This window comes from Macrobrachium nipponense, chromosome 43, assembly GCF_015104395.2.
Source record: "Macrobrachium nipponense isolate FS-2020 chromosome 43, ASM1510439v2, whole genome shotgun sequence".
NCBI lineage: Eukaryota > Metazoa > Arthropoda > Malacostraca > Decapoda > Palaemonidae > Macrobrachium > Macrobrachium nipponense.
Window position 1 is genome coordinate 43,279,091 of NC_061104.1, and position 15,345 is coordinate 43,294,435.

Here is a 15,345-nt window from a genome sequence, read left to right on the forward strand (position 1 = left end):
TATATATATATATAGATATAGATTGATATAGATAGATAGATAGGAAGATATAAATATACAGTTCATCTTTACACTTAGAACCCATTCATATATATGACTTGTGTATGTGCCTGTGATTATATATATATATATATAGATATATATATATATATATATATATATATATATATATATATATGGCAAATATATAGAAAGACACACATACACACACACACACACACACACACACACACACATATATATTATATATATATATATATCTATATATATATATAGAATATATATATATATATATATATATAGATAGATATATATATATATATATATAATATTATTTCATTTTTCAACGGCGCCTCTTAGTCGCATGTGCTTTTTTTTATTCATCAAGCTATTTATTGCCTAAAGACAAATTCCGAGATGTTCGTAGTCTTCAGATCCTGAAGACCTACCCTGGCCCTGACGACTCCGTCTCCGTCAAGGAGAATGATCCAAGACCCGAGTCATCGCAACTATCAACTTCTGAAGAATTCCATCGTGGAAGAGAAGAAGGAGCGAAACGAGGAGACTTTGAAGTCTCCAGCGGAACGAATCGAAATCATGTGTCAGCTTTGAAAACTAACCTAACGAACAGGCGTCATACTCGGCATATACAAAAATGTTTAACAAATTTGTAAATTGTGTTAAGATGAACTTGAACCAACTTCATCGCTTTTTTGGCTGCGGGATTACATATGATCCCGTCAGAAATACTATTATTATGTTGGCTCTGTTCTTCGGAACAGTGTTTACCCTTGAAGAGATGATTCCTACCTGGCTAGAGAAACCAAAATCGCCATCTTTGTCTACACGGAGTTCTAACCAGGGCGTCGAAGAAATCATCTGTAACCTGAAGGATGTAAATAAGAAGCGGATTAAGGACAGACACGAATTGACAGAAGCAAAGAGGGAAATAGAGAACCTGAAAGAGGAATTGGAGGAACTTCGGAGGGAGGTAAGGGCAGGAAAGAAGAATGACAAGGATGCTGGCCACTCAGGAAAGAGCACTCATAAACATGAGAAGGAAAACCAGAATGCACGAAGCAGAACTAGGGACGCTGAAGGAATCGACGAACGCGAGGAAATAGGAGGGAGTCTGGAGGAAACAGAGGAGACTCCCGAATGGGAACCAAACGATGTACTGGAAAATCCAGAAATAATCGAGGAAATAAGAGAGATCATTGAGAAGAAGAAGGAAAACAAACTGCGGCGTTGGAATGAGAAAATTAAAAGAAGGTTAAATCGAGAAGCGAAACACGATCCAATGTGGGATGAACTTCGCGAAGAACTGTTAAGAGATTGGCAAAAACTCTCTCGTTCACAGGTCATTTCAGAGAATGAAATAAAAGACATACTTCAGGATGTGGAGGAAATGTTTATTAATAGTGAACTTGAGGTGGAAAAGGAGGAAATAGGAGGGAGTCTGGAGGAGACAGAGGAGACTCCCGAATGGGAACCAAACGATGTCCTGGAAAATCCAAAAATAATCGAGGAAATAAGAGAGATCATTGAGAAGAAGAAGGGAAACAAGTTGCGGCGTTGGAATGAAAAAATTAAAAGAAAGTTAAATCGAGAAGAGAAACACGATCCTACGTGGGATGAACTTAGGGAAGACCTAAGGGATTGCCAGAAACTTTCAAGTTCACAGGTCATTTCAGAGGATGAAATAAATGACATACTTCAAGATATGGAAGAAATGTTTATTAATAGTGAACTTGAGGTGGAAAAGGAAGAAATAGAAGGAGGGAGTCAGGAGGAAACAGAGGAGACTCCCGAATGGGAACCAGACGATGTACTGGAAAATATAGAAATTATCGAGGAAATTAGAGAGATCCTTGAGGAAGAGAAGGCTGAAAGGCGCTCTAAAAGAAGGTGGGAAAAGAACGCTTGGAAATCCATCATCCGGGAACATAAGGAGAGAAAGGCCAACGAAAGGGTCGATAAAAAGCTGATTAAGCAGCAATTACTCTCTAAACAACGGAAAGAAAAGGAGAGGAGAAAGGTTATAAGGGAAGTTGAAAAAAGGTGGATTAGCGCACTCAAGAGAAATCTCACGGAGCGACTAGAGGAAAGGAAACAGAAAAGAAGAGATGACAGATTGAGGAAACTGAGAGAGTTGATCGAGTTTGTCAAGCAAGAACGTAAGATAATGAAGTACAAACGCAGGGCTGAACAAGAATGGCTAGAGAGAGAAGCCAGGTCTTTGGCATTGTATGACCATCAAGTAAGGATGGAAGAACGAGAAAAGAAAAAGGAAGCAAAAAGAGCTTTCAAGCAGGAATTGAAGGAAAGGAACGCCAAATTGAAGGCTGAAAAGGATAGGCTCAGAGAAACACGTGCCAAGTTAGAGGAAGAACACAAGAAGAAGAAAAATAAAGCAAAACTTGAAAAAAAGAGGCTAATGAGCGCTTTAAAAGATCTCAAGAGACGGAAAAGAGACCTGGGGAGAAAACGAAAACCCAAAAGGTCTGAAGTAGAATTGCAAATGCATGATTACATTTGGTTCTTTTTGAGGAATCCTGCACTGATCTCTATGTATTTGAGAAATGGTCCACTAAAGCGTAGGAAAAAGAGGAAAACAGCTTCGAAGGCCACAGATTCTCAAAAGGATATTTGGGTATGGAAGAAGAATTCAAGAGGAAAATTTGTATTGATAGAAAGGAAGAGAATAGACAGCACTGAAGGCAGGAGGACTGAAAACAGTTTGGGGCTAATGTGACTTCCCTACTGTGGAAGCATCCAGGTCAGGTGGACTGAAGGCAGTTGGGGGGCTGCTGGAAGTTCCCTGCTCTGGAAATATGCAAGGCTGGTGGACTGAAACCATTTTGGGGCTAATGTGACTTCCCTACTGTGAAAGCATCCAGGTCAGGTGGACTGAAGGCAGTTGGGGGGCTGCTGGAAGTTCCCTGCTCTGGAAACATGCAAGGCTGGTGGACTAAAACCAGTTTGGGGCTAATGTGACTTCCTTATTGTGGAAACATCCAGGTCAGTTGGACTGAGGCAGTTGGGGGGGCTGCTGGAAGTTTCCCTGCTCTGGAACATGCAAGGCTGGTGGACTGAAACCCAGTTTGGGCTGATATGACTTCCCTACTGTGGAAGCATCCAGGTCAGGTGACTGAAGGCAGTTGGGGGGCTGCTGGAAGTTCCCTGCTCTGGAAACATGCAAGGCTGGTGGACTGAAACCAGTTTGGGGCTGATATGACTTCCCTACTGTGGAAGCATCCAGGTCAGGTGGACTGAAGGCAGTTGGGGGGCTGCTGGAAGTTCCCTGCTCTGGAAATATCCAAGGCTGGTTGACTGAAACCAGTTTGGGGGGGCTGAATATTTGATTTCCCTACTGTGGAAGCATCCAGGTCAGGTGGACTGAAGGCAGTTGGGGGGCTGCTGGAAGTTCCCTGCTCTGGAAACATGCAAGGCTGGTGGACTGAAACCAGTTTGGGGCTGATGTGATTTTCCTACTGTGGAAGCATCCAGGTCAGGTGGACTGAAGGCAGTTGGGGGGCTGCTGGAAGTTCCCTGCTCTGGAAACATGCAAGGCTGGTGGACTGAAACCAGTTTGGGGCTGATGTGATTTCCCTACTGTGGAAGCATCCAGGTCAGGTGGACTGAAGGCAGTTGGGGGGCTGCTGGAAGTTCCCTGCTCTGGAAACATGCAAGGCTGGTGGACTAAAACCAGTTTGGGGCTAATGTGACTTCCCTACTGTGGAAGCATCCAGGTCAGGAGGACTGAAGGCAGTTGGGGGGCTGCTGGAAGTTCCCTGCTCTGGAAATATGCAAGGCTGGTGGACTAAAACCAGTTTGGGGCTGATGTGATTTCCCTACTGTGGAAGCATCCAGGTCAGGAGGACTGAAGGCAGTTGGGGGGCTGCTGGAAGATCCCTGCTCTGGAAACATGCAAGTCTGGTGGACTGAAACCAGTTTGGGGCTGATGTTGATTTCGCCCTACTGTGGAAGCATCCAGGTCAGGATTGGACTGAAAGGCAGTTGGGGGGCATGGCTGGAAGTCCCTAGCCTCACAATTGCAAGGCTGGAGGACTAAAAACCAGTTTGGGGCTGATGTGAAATTCCCTACTGTGGAAGGGCATCCAGGTTCAGGAGGACTGAAGGCAGTTGGGGGAGGGCTGCTTGGGAAGTTCCCTGCCTCATGAGGAAAACATGCCACAAGGCTTGGGTGGAACTAAAAACCAGCTTTGGGGCTGATATGATTTCCCATAGTGTGGGAAGCATCCAGGTTCAGGTGCGGACTGAAATCAGTTGGGGAGGGGCTGCTGGAAGTTTCCCTTGCTTCTGGAAACATGCAAGCGGCTGGTGGACTTAAAAACCAGTTTGCGGGCTAATGCAGACTTCCGCCCTTACTGAAGGAATCATCCAGGTCAGGAGGACTGAAGGCAGTAACTGGGGGCTGCTGTGGAAGTTCGCCCTGCTCTAGAAACATTGGCAAGGCTGGTGGGACTAAAACCATTCTTTGGGGCTGATGGTGATTCCCTACTGGAATCATCCAGGTCAGGAGGAACTTGAAGCGGCCAGTTGGGGGGCTGGCTTTTGGAAGTTCCCATCGCCTGCTTGGAAACATTGCTAAAGGGACTGGATGGCACTAAAACCAGTTTTGGGGCTAATGTGACTTCGCCCTACTGGGAATCATTCCAGGTCAGGAGGACTGAAGAAGGCAGTTGGGAGGCTGCTGGAAGTCCCTGCTCTGGAAAATGCCAAGGGCTGGTGACTAAAACCGTATTGGGCGCTGATATGATTCCCTAGTGTGGAAGCATCCAGGTCAGGTGGACTGAAATCGTTGGGGGGGCTGCTGGAAGTTCCTGCTCTGGAAACATGCAAGTCTGGTGGACCTAAAACCAGTTTGGGGCTAATGTGACTTCCCTACTTGGAAGCACCAGTCAGGGTAGGACTGAAGGCAGTTGGGGGGCTGCTGAAGTTTCCCTTGCCTCTGGAAACATGCAAGGTTTGTGATAAAACCAGTTTTGGGGCTGATGTGACTTCCCTACTGTGGAAGCATCCAGTCAGGTGCCACTGAAGGCAGTTGGGGGCTGCTGGAACCCTGCTCTTGGAAAATGCAAGGCTGTGGACTTAAACCAGTTGGGGCTGATATGATTCCCTACTGTGGAAGGATCCAGGTCAGGTGGACTGAAGGCAGTTGGGGGCTGCTGGAAGTTCCCTGCTCTGGAAACATGCAAGGCTGGTGGACTAAAACCAGTTTGGGGCTAAATGTGACTTCCCTACTGTGGAAGCATCCAGGTCAGGAGGACTGAAACGGCGAGTTTGGGGGGCTGCTGGAAGTTCCTGCGTCTGGAAACATGCAAGGCTGGTGGGGACTAAAAACCAGTTTTGGGCTAATGTGACTTCCTACTGTGGAAGCATCCAGGTCAGAGGCCTGAAGGCAGTTGGGGGGCTGCTGAAGTTCCCTGCTCTGGAAACATGCAAGGGGCTGGACTAAAACCAGTTTGGGGGCTAATGTGATTCTTCTATCGGAATCATCCAGGTCAGGAGGACTGAAGGCAGTTTGTTGGCTGCTGGAAGTTCCCTGCTCTGGAAACATGCAAGGCTGGTGGACTAAAAAAACCAGTTTGGGCTATGTGACTTCACCTACTGTGGAAGCATCCAGGTCAGGTGGACTGAAATCAGTTGGGGGGGCTGCTGGAAAAGTTCCCCCTGCTCTGGAAACATGCAAGGCTGGTGGACTAAAACCAGTTTGGGGCTAATGTGACTTCCCTACTGGAAGCATCCAGGTCAGGAGGACTGAAGGCAGTTGGGGGGCTGCTGGAAGTTCCCTGCTCTGGAAACATGCAAGGTTTGTGGACTAAACCAGTTTGGGGCTGATGTGACTTCCCTACTGTGGAAGCATCCAAGGTCAGGTGCACTGAAGGCAGTTGGGGCTGCTGGAAGTTCCCTGCTCTGGTAGGAACATGCAGGGCTGGTGGACTAAAACCAGTTTGGGGCTGATATGATTTCCCTACTGTGGAGGATCCAGGTCAGGTGGACTGAAGGCAGTTGGGGGGCTGCTGGAAAGTTCCCTGCTCTGGAAACATGCAACGCTGGTGGACTAAAACAGTTTTGGGGCTGATGTGACTTCCCTACTGTGGAAGCATCCAGGTCAGGTGCACTGAAGGCAGTGGGGGGCTGCTGGAAGTTCCCTGCTCTGGAGACATGCAGGGCTGGTGGACTTAAAAACCAGTTTTGGGGCTGATACGATTTTCCCTACTGTGGAAGCATCCAGGTCAGGTGGACTGAAGGCAAGTTGGGGGGCTGCTGGAAGTTCCCTGCTCTGGAAACATGCAAGGCTGGTGGACTAAAACCAGTTTGGGGTGATACGGATTTCCCTACTCGTGGAAGGCACCAAGGTCCAGGTGGACTGAAGGCAGTTGGGGGGTCTGGCTGGAAAGTTCCTCTGCTCTGGAAACAATGGCAAGGCTGGTTGGGGGAACTAAAACCAGTTGGGGGCTGATATGGATTTCCCTAACTGGTGGACCCCGGATCCAGGTCAGGTTTGTGATCTGAAAAAGGCAGTTGGGGGGCTGCTGGAAGTTCCTGCCATGGAGACAGGCAAACCGCTGGTGGAACTAAAACCAAAAAACCAAGTTTGGGGCTGAATGTGACTTCCCTACTGTGGAAGCATCCAGGTCAGGATAGGACCTGAGAAGGCAGTTTGGCGGGGGCTTGCTGGAAAGTTCCCTGCTCTGGAAACATGCCACACGCTGGTGGACTAAAACCTAAGTTTTGGGGCTGGAATGGTGACCTTCCGTACTTGTGCCGGAAGCATCCAGGTCAGGTGGGCACACTGGAAGGCAGTTTGGGGGGGGCTGCTGGAAAGTTCCCTGCTCTGGAGAACAATAATGCAACGCTGGTGGACCTAAAAACCAGTTTGGGGCGTGATGTGAACTTCCCTAACTCGTGCGGAAGCAGTCCAGGTCAAGGTGCATCTTGAAGGCAGTTGGGGGCCTGCCTGGAAGTTCCCTGCTCTGGACCAAAACATGCAAAAGGCTGGTGGACTGAAAACCCAGTTTGGGGGTGATATGATTTCCCTAGTGTGGAAGCATCCAGGTCAGGTGGACTGAAGGCAGTTGGGGGGCTGCTGGAAGTTCCCTGCTCTGGAAATATGCAAGGCTGGTGGACTGAAACCAGTTTGGGGCTGATGTGACTTCCCTACTGTGGAAGCATCCAGGTCAGGAGGACTGAAGGCAGTTGGGGGGCTGCTGGAAGTTCCCTGCTCTGGAAACATGCAAGGCTGGTGGACTAAAACCAGTTTGGGGCTGATGTGACTTCCCTACTGTGGAAGCATCCAGGTCAGGTGGACTGAAGGCAGTTGGGGGGCTGCTGGAAGTTCCCTGCTCTGGAAACATGCAAGGCTGGTGGACTAAAACCAGTTTTGGGGGCCTAATGTGGAGTTCCCTACTTGTGGAAGCATCCAGGTCAGGAGGACTGAAGGCAGTTGGGGGGCTGCTGGAAAGTTCCCTGCTCTGGAAAACTATGCAACGCTGGGTGGTAAGCTAAACCAAAACCAGTTGTTTGGGGCTGATGTGGAACTTTCCCCTACTGTGGAAGCATCCAGGTCAGGAGGACTGAAGGCAGTTGGGGGGGGCTGCTGGAAGTTCCCATGCGGCTCTGGAAAACATAGCACAACGCTGGTGGCTTAACTAAAACGCCAGTTTGGGGCTGATGTGATTCCTTTTCCTTACTGTGGAAGCCATCCAAGGTCAAGGGAGGTGGACTGAAGGCAGTTGGGGGTGGGCTGCTTGGAAGTTCCCTGCTCTGGAAACATGCAAGGCTGGTGGACTAAAACCAGTTTGGGGCTGATGTGACTTCCCTACTGTGGAAGCATCCAGGTCAGGTGGACTGAAGGCAGTTGGGGGGCTGCTGGAAGTTCCCTGCTCTGGAAACATGCAAGGCTGGTGGACTGAAACCAGTTTGGGGCTGATGTGACTTCCCTACTGTGGAAGCATCCAGGTCAGGTGCACTGAGGGCAGTTGGGGGGTGGGGGCTGCTGGAGTTCCCTGCTCTGGAAACATGCAAGGCTGGTGGACTAACCACCAGTTTTGGGGCTAATGTGACTACCTACTGTGGAAGCATCCAGGTCAGGAGGCCTGAAGCAGTTGGGGGCTGCTGGAATTCCCTGCTCTGGAAACATGCAAGGCTGGTGGACTAAAACCAGTTTGGGGCTGATGTGATTTCCCTACTGTGGAAGCATCCAGGTCAGGTGGACTGAAGGCAGTTGGGGGGGGGGGGGGGGAGCTGCTTGGAAGTTCCCTGCTCTGAGACATGCAAGGCTGGTGGGGACTAAAACCAGTTTGGGGCTAATGTGACTTCCCTACTGTGGAAGCATCCAGGTCAGGTGGACTGAAGGCAGTTGGGGGCTGCTGGAAGTTCCTGCTCTGGAAACATGCAAGGCTGGTGGACTAAAACCAGCTTGGGGCTGATGTGACTTCCCTACTGTGGAAGCATCCAGGTCAGGTGCACTGAAGGCAGTTGGGGGGCTGCTGGAAGTTCCCTGCTCTGGAAACATGCAAGGCTGGTGGACTAAAACCAGTTTGGGGTTGATGTGAATTCCCTATTGTGGAAGCATCCAGGACAGGTGCACTGAAGGCAGTTGGGGGCTGCTGGAAGTTCCCTGCTCTGGAAACATGCAAGGCTGGTGGACTAAAATCAGCTTGGGGCTGATGTGACTTCCCTACTGTGGAAGCATCCGGGTCAGGTGCACTGAAGCAGTTGGGGGACTGCTGGAAGTTCCTGCCCTGCTCTGGAAACATGCAAGGCTGGTGGACCTAAAACCAGTTTGGGGCTAATGTGACTACCCTACTGGTGGAAGCATCCAGGTCAGGAGGACTGAAGGCAGTTGGGGGCTGCTGGAAGTTCCCTGCTCTGGAAACATGCAAGGCTGGTGGACTAAAACCAGTTTGGGCTGATATTATTTCCCTACTGTGGAAGCATCCAGGTCAGGTGGACTGCAAGGCAGTTGGGGGGCTGCTGGAAGTTCACTGCTCTGGAAACATGCACTGGCTGGTGGGACTAAAACCAGCTTGGGGCTGATGTGACTATTCCCTAGTGTGGAAGCATCCAGGTCAGGTGGACTGAAGGCAGTGGGGGGCTGCTGGAAGTTCCCTGCTCTGGAAATATGCAAGGCTGGTGGACTGAAACCAGTTTGTGGCTGATGTGACTTCCCTACTGTGGAAGCATCCAGGTCAGGTGGACTGAAAGCAGTTGGGGGGCTGCTGGAAGTTCCCTGCTCTGGAGACATGCAAGGCTGGTGGACTGAATCCAGTTTGGGGCTGATGTGACTTCCCTACTGTGAAAGTATCCAGGTCAGGTGGACTGAAGGCAGTTGGGGGGCTGCTGGAAGTTACTGCTCTGGAAACATGCAAGGCTGGTGGATTGAATCCAGTTTGGGGCTGATATGATTCCCTACTGTGAAAGTATCCAGGTCAGGTGGACTTAAGGCAGTTGGGGGGCTGATGGAAGTTCACTGCTCTGGAAACATGCAAGGCTGGGTGGACTGAATCCAGTTTGGGGCTGATATGACTTCCCTACTGTTGGAAGCATCCAGGTCATGTGGACTGAAGGCAGTTGGGGGCTGCTAGAAGATCCCTGCTCTGGAAACATGCAAGGCTGGTGGACTGGAAACTGTTTGGGGCTGACGTGACTTCCTTACTGTGGAAGCATCCAGGTCAGGTGGACTGAAGGCAGTTGGGGGGCTGCTGGAAATTCCCTGCTCTAGAAATATTCAAGGAATGTGGACTGAAAACAATTTGGGGGCTGATGTGACCTCCTACTGTGGAAGCATCCAGGTCAGGTGGACTGAAGGCAGTTGGGGGCTGCTGGAAGTTCCCTGCTGTGGAAGCATCCAGTTCAGTTGGACTGAAGGGAGTTGGGGGGCTGCTGGAACTTCCCTGCTGTGGAAGCATCCAGGTCAGTTGGAGTGAAGGCAGTTGGGGGGTTGCTGGAAGTTCACTGCTCTGGAAACATGCAAGGCTGGTGGACTGAATCCAGTTTGGGGCTGATATGACTTCCCTACTGTGGAAGCATCCAGGTCATGTGGACTGAAGGCAGTTGGGGGGCTGCTGGAAGATCCCTGCTCTGGAAACATGCAAGGCTGGTGGACTGGAAACAGTTTGGGGCTGACGTGAATTCCCTACTGTGGAGGCATCCAGGTCAGGTGGACTGAAGGCAGTTGGGGGGCTGCTGGAAATTCCCTGCTCTAGAAATATTCAAGGAATGTGGACTGAAAACAATTTGGGGGCTGATGTGACCTCCTACTGTGGAAGCATCCAGGTCAGGTGGACTGAAGGCAGTTGGGGGCTGCTGGAAGTTCCCTGCTGTGGAAGCATCCAGTTCAGTTGGACTGAAGGGAGTTGGGGGGCTGCTGGAACTTCCCTGCTGTGGAAGCATCCAGGTCAGTTGGAGTGAAGGCAGTTGGGGGGTTGCTGGAAGTTCACTCTCTGGAAACATCCAAGGCTGGTGGACTGAAACCAGTTTGGGGCTGATGTGACTTCCCTAGTGTGGAAGCATCCAGGTCAGGGTGGACTGAAGGTAGTTGGGGGCTGCTGGATGTTTACTGCTCTAGAAACATACAAAGCTGGTGGACTGAAACCAGTTTGGGGCTGATGTGACCCTCTTACTATGGAAGCATCCAGTTCAGTTGGACTTAAGGGAGTTGGGGGCTACTGGATCTTCCCTGCTGTGGAAGCATCCAGGTCAAGTGGACTGAAGGCAGTTGGGGGGTTGCTGGAACCTCCCTGCTGTGGAGGTATCCAGGTCAGTTGGACTGAAGGTAGTTGGGGGGCTGCTGGATGTTTACTGCTCTAGAAACATGCAAGGGCTGGGTGGCTGAAAAAACCAATTTTTTGTTTTTTTTGGGGCTGATGTGACCCTCTTACTATGGAACCATCCAGTTCAGTTAGACTGAAGGGAGTTGGGGGCTGCTGGATCTTCCTTGCTGTGGAAGCATCCAGGTCAGTTTGACTGAAGGCAGTTGGGGGGTTGCTGGAACTTCCCTGCTGTGGAGGTATCCAGGTCAGTTGGACTGAAGGCAGTTGAGGGGCTGCTGGAACTTCCCTGCTGTGGAGAATCCAAGACAGGTGGACTGAAAGTATTTGTGTGGCTGGAACTTCCCTGTTTTGGAAGTCTCCAGGACTGGTGGACTGAAAGAAGTTGCGGTGTTTAAACTTCCATGCTCTGGAATCATCCAAGCCTAGTGGACTGAAAGCAGTTGGGGTACTGAAAGTTTCCTGACTATGGATTGAGGAATGGTGACTCAAGGGGACACGTTGTGGCTCAACATCAACTGGACCCACGCCAATTGCTATTGGACTGAAAGTAATTGGCGCTGAAACTTCGTTGCTCTGAAAGCATCCTTTTTTTTTCATGTTCTTTACTTTTTATTAAGAACACCAAAACGGGAGGATGAGGAGGAGGAGGAGGGGGAGGTGAGGGGGAGGAGCAGGAGCAGGAGGAGCGGAGCGGGTGGGGAGGGGGGAGCAGGAGCAGGAGGGGAGGAGCAGGAGCAGGAGGGGAGGGGGAGGGGATGAGGGGAGGGGATGGAGAAGGGGAGGAGAAGGGGAGGAGGAGGAGGGGAGGAGAAGGTCGAGGGGAGTCTGAGGGGGATGAGGAGGGGAAGGGGAGGAGGAGCAGGAGCAGGAGGGATGGGAGGGAGGGGAGGAGGAGGGGGAGGACGTGGATGGGAGGAGGGGGAGGAGGTGGATGGGAGGAGGGGGGAGGAGGCACAACTGATCATAAAGAGGAAAAAACATGGTCAAAGTAGGCTTAATATCCAAACTGACATCACAAGATTAGCAATAAGGTCGATTTACTCCTTCAGAACGAGGAAACGCCTGAGGGCAGGATAAGCGATTTTTGAGCTGCCACACCTTGGAGGATCCCATACGTGGTCAACAGATGATTCGTCCAGAAATGAATACATTTAAAAAAAAAACAAGGCGGCATATACAACTTATTACCATGAAATTTACAAAAATGTTCCCTCCCCCCAAAAAATTATTAGTGAAAAAACGAAAAAAGAATATATCGAGCAAGAGAGAGAGAGAGAGAGAGAGAGAGAGAGAGAGAGAGAGAGAGAGAGAGAGAGAAATAATAACTATATACATGTGGGACTAATTAATTAGAAGTTCATTTATTTTAAGGTCCTTCGTAGACATTTTACAAATATACGGGTCCAAATGGTGCAATCCCAGACTAAGATTTAGGTTGCTTTTATTAGTGATTTGTATAATTGCTGATTCCAGTAAATTTCTTGAAACATAATCAGTAGATCTAGCAATTGCAGAGGTATCGCCCCAATTAATACAACGAGATTTTTCACTCAGATGGATAAACAGTGCTATTGAAGTCTGGGCTGTTCTAACTGAATACATACGCTGCTTAATACGTACACATAAATTTTTGCTTGACTGTCCAACGTAAAAAAACGGGCAATCCTTACAAGGAATTTTGTAAATGATGTTGTTATTTGTTAAGGGTCTATTCTTAATTAGCATATCTTTAATGGTATTTTTATAAGAGAACACTACATTAACATTAAACGATTTAAATATTGATTTTATGGTTTCAAATCCACAAAAGTAAGGCAAGCTAAGTACATTTTTAGCCATATCTTTTTCATTAATAGCAACACCATACAACTTTTTGTGAGATTTTTGATAACATAAATCAATTATATGAGGTGGGTAGCAGAGATCGTTTCCTATCTTTTTTATGTATTCTATTTCTTGGTCAAGATATTGTGGACTTGTGATACGCAAAGCATGTAGGAACATAGAAGAAAAAATTGAAATTTTAATATTACAATGGTAACCAGAATAAAAATGTACATAAGTTAAATTATTTGTGGGTTTTCTATAAATACTGAATTTACATTGGAAAGATTCTCTATGTATTAATACATCTAGGAAACGGATGACGTTGTTATTTTCAATTTCAACAGTGAAATTTATGGATGGCACTAAATTATTCAATTTAGACAATAAATCATTTACATCGATACCAACAGGTAAGACTACTAAGATGTCATATACATATCTGTACCATTTTAAGGGGACAAGTGTGATATTCGGGAGGTGTTGTCTTTCAAAAAAATTCCATATATAAGTTTGAAAGGAGAGGTGATAAAGGGTTACCCATGGCCATACCAAATATTTGTTGGTAATATTCTCCATTAAAAATAAATCTGCAATCACAAATACATAACTTAATCAATGAAATTATGTGACTAACGGACATAGGTAATTCATGCAATACAAGTTCATTACTTAAATATTCTAGCACAGAGTCAATAGGGACTTTTGTAAACAAGGAACATACATCAAAACTGACAAAGATATCACCAGGGTTTAGTACAATGTTATTTAATTTTTCCACAAGATCAAGAGAATTCCAGATGTGTGAATTATATACAGTTCCAAGTAGCGGGAATAACAATTTAGTAAGATATTTAGATAGTTTATAAGCAACTGATCCTACAGTACTAATAATTGGGCGCATAGGATTGTTTTCCTTATGAGTTTTGACTAGGCCATATAAATAAGGTAATGGGGGACACTTTACAGTTAACTTACACAGGAGTTCTTTTTCATCTTTAAGAATTTGTTTGATATTGATATTAAAGTTTTATATTACTTGGTCCAACGGATTTTTTGCGAGTTTTTTATAAGTTATTTCATCTTCTAGTAAAGTATGCATGCGTGATATGTAATCAGTTTTGTCCAGAACTACTAAACTATTGGATTTATCAGCCTTAGTAATGTGTAAGCTATTATTCAGTGGGTAAAGATTATATTTTGTTTAGCGAGGAATTTTTAACATTTGACTAGTAGATTGAGTATATTAATTAATGACGGATTTGTGGGGTAAAGCAAGACTTTAGCTATTTTATGACCATGTAGACCTTTTAAATACGGACTCACAATGACTTTAGAGAATTCCCAACTCTATGTGATGATGGCGATGGAAACGACTTCGTTCTACAGTACCAGAGGTCGAGTCAAGTCTGCACACGAATGGCGTTTCTATGAACTGCCTTTGCAAAGGATGAGAAGTCTTCGACATACCGTCTCAGGATACGTTCTGGGATAAATCAGGAGTCTACAGTCTTCGATGAGGCGGGTGCGAGTAGCACTTGCATAGAAGTCACGGGATGTTTCCTTGATAACGGGGTGGTGACCACGTTTTCTTCAGTAGAAAACGTTGTATCTACAGTTTCGCGATGAGAGGGTGTTGGATACACTCATGAGGGTCGCAGACGCTGAATAATGACGCGTGCTGAGTTGTTTCGAGTTGGTTTACACACTCGACCTGCGTCTACAACTATTCGTCGAGTTCTGTTTATCTTAGTGACGAGGATGAGCCTTTCTTTAGTGACCGTTACACTATACCAATATTAATGATCATGTTAGGTGCTATACTGATCACCATTTGTGCGCTAGGAGTTCTTAAACTTTTGTGCATTCGACGAAGCACAAGGGCTCCAGCAACGGAGGTGGCCCTAAGTCATGTGGTAAATTGATACATTGTGCATTAGTTGCTGATGTGGTTTGCGACAGGAGTGCACAGAGGACATAGGTAGCCGAGCCATCTTACAAGTGTGTAATGTTAATGAATTACATATCGTGTCTTGCTTGGAGACAAGCTGAGCTGTAAGGGCAGCTTACTTGAGTGAAGGAATTTGAGTACGCAAGCAGTTTGTACGAGTGTTACAGGTCTAATAGACCAAGGCAATTGCGAAAGTCACATTCCTTTTGGTGAGCACAAAGAGGTCAGGTGGTACATGCCAAGTGTCGGGAGAGAAAGCCCCCATCGTAAAGGTATGACGCATATTTTGTAAGGTTTAGAAAACCGTTACCTTTGAAAAGAGAGAAGTGTGAAATACCTCCTTTTACTTAAATACTTTGAAAAGAGTGATGTGTGAAGTGTATCTTTTATCCATTATTATCTTTATTACAGATGGGTCCTATTCCATGGCTAATTTAGAGACGGGATTCTCTAACCTGACTAATATAAGGAACTTATTGACATTTTGGGTCTGGAAGTGAATTCTTACTCAGGAGGGTAGAATGTTAACTTACTAGTTCTGAAGTCGATGCCACCAATGAAAGGGCTGTTGCCTTGTATGATAAGGCGCCCTGTGAGGTTATGTTAGACTTGTGATAATCTTACGCTAAGTCGGTTGGTTATGCACTTCCATACTCATTGGAGTGTCTTGGGGTTTGATGATAACTTACGAAGTCGGTATCTTCTTTGGTTATGACGACGATGTGTTAAACTCATGATGATAGTTATAACTTCATTCGATCTCTT

General features: G+C 47.2%; 1 protein-coding gene across 1 annotated transcript; it reads left to right on the top strand.

The window, feature by feature from the left end:
- The first annotated feature begins 799 nt into the window (after positions 1-799).
- On the top strand, positions 800-2,755 carry LOC135213906 (trichohyalin-like). Its single transcript, XM_064248000.1, has one exon. It carries the CDS (start codon positions 800-802, stop codon positions 2,753-2,755), a length of 1,956 nt encoding a protein of 651 aa, XP_064104070.1.
- The last annotated feature ends 12,590 nt before the right edge of the window (positions 2,756-15,345 follow it).

Excerpts from the sequence above, each read along its gene's own strand:
- LOC135213906 (XM_064248000.1), top strand. The coding sequence starts at position 800 with ATGATTCCTACCTGGCTAGAGAAACCAAAATCGCCATCTTTGTCTACA.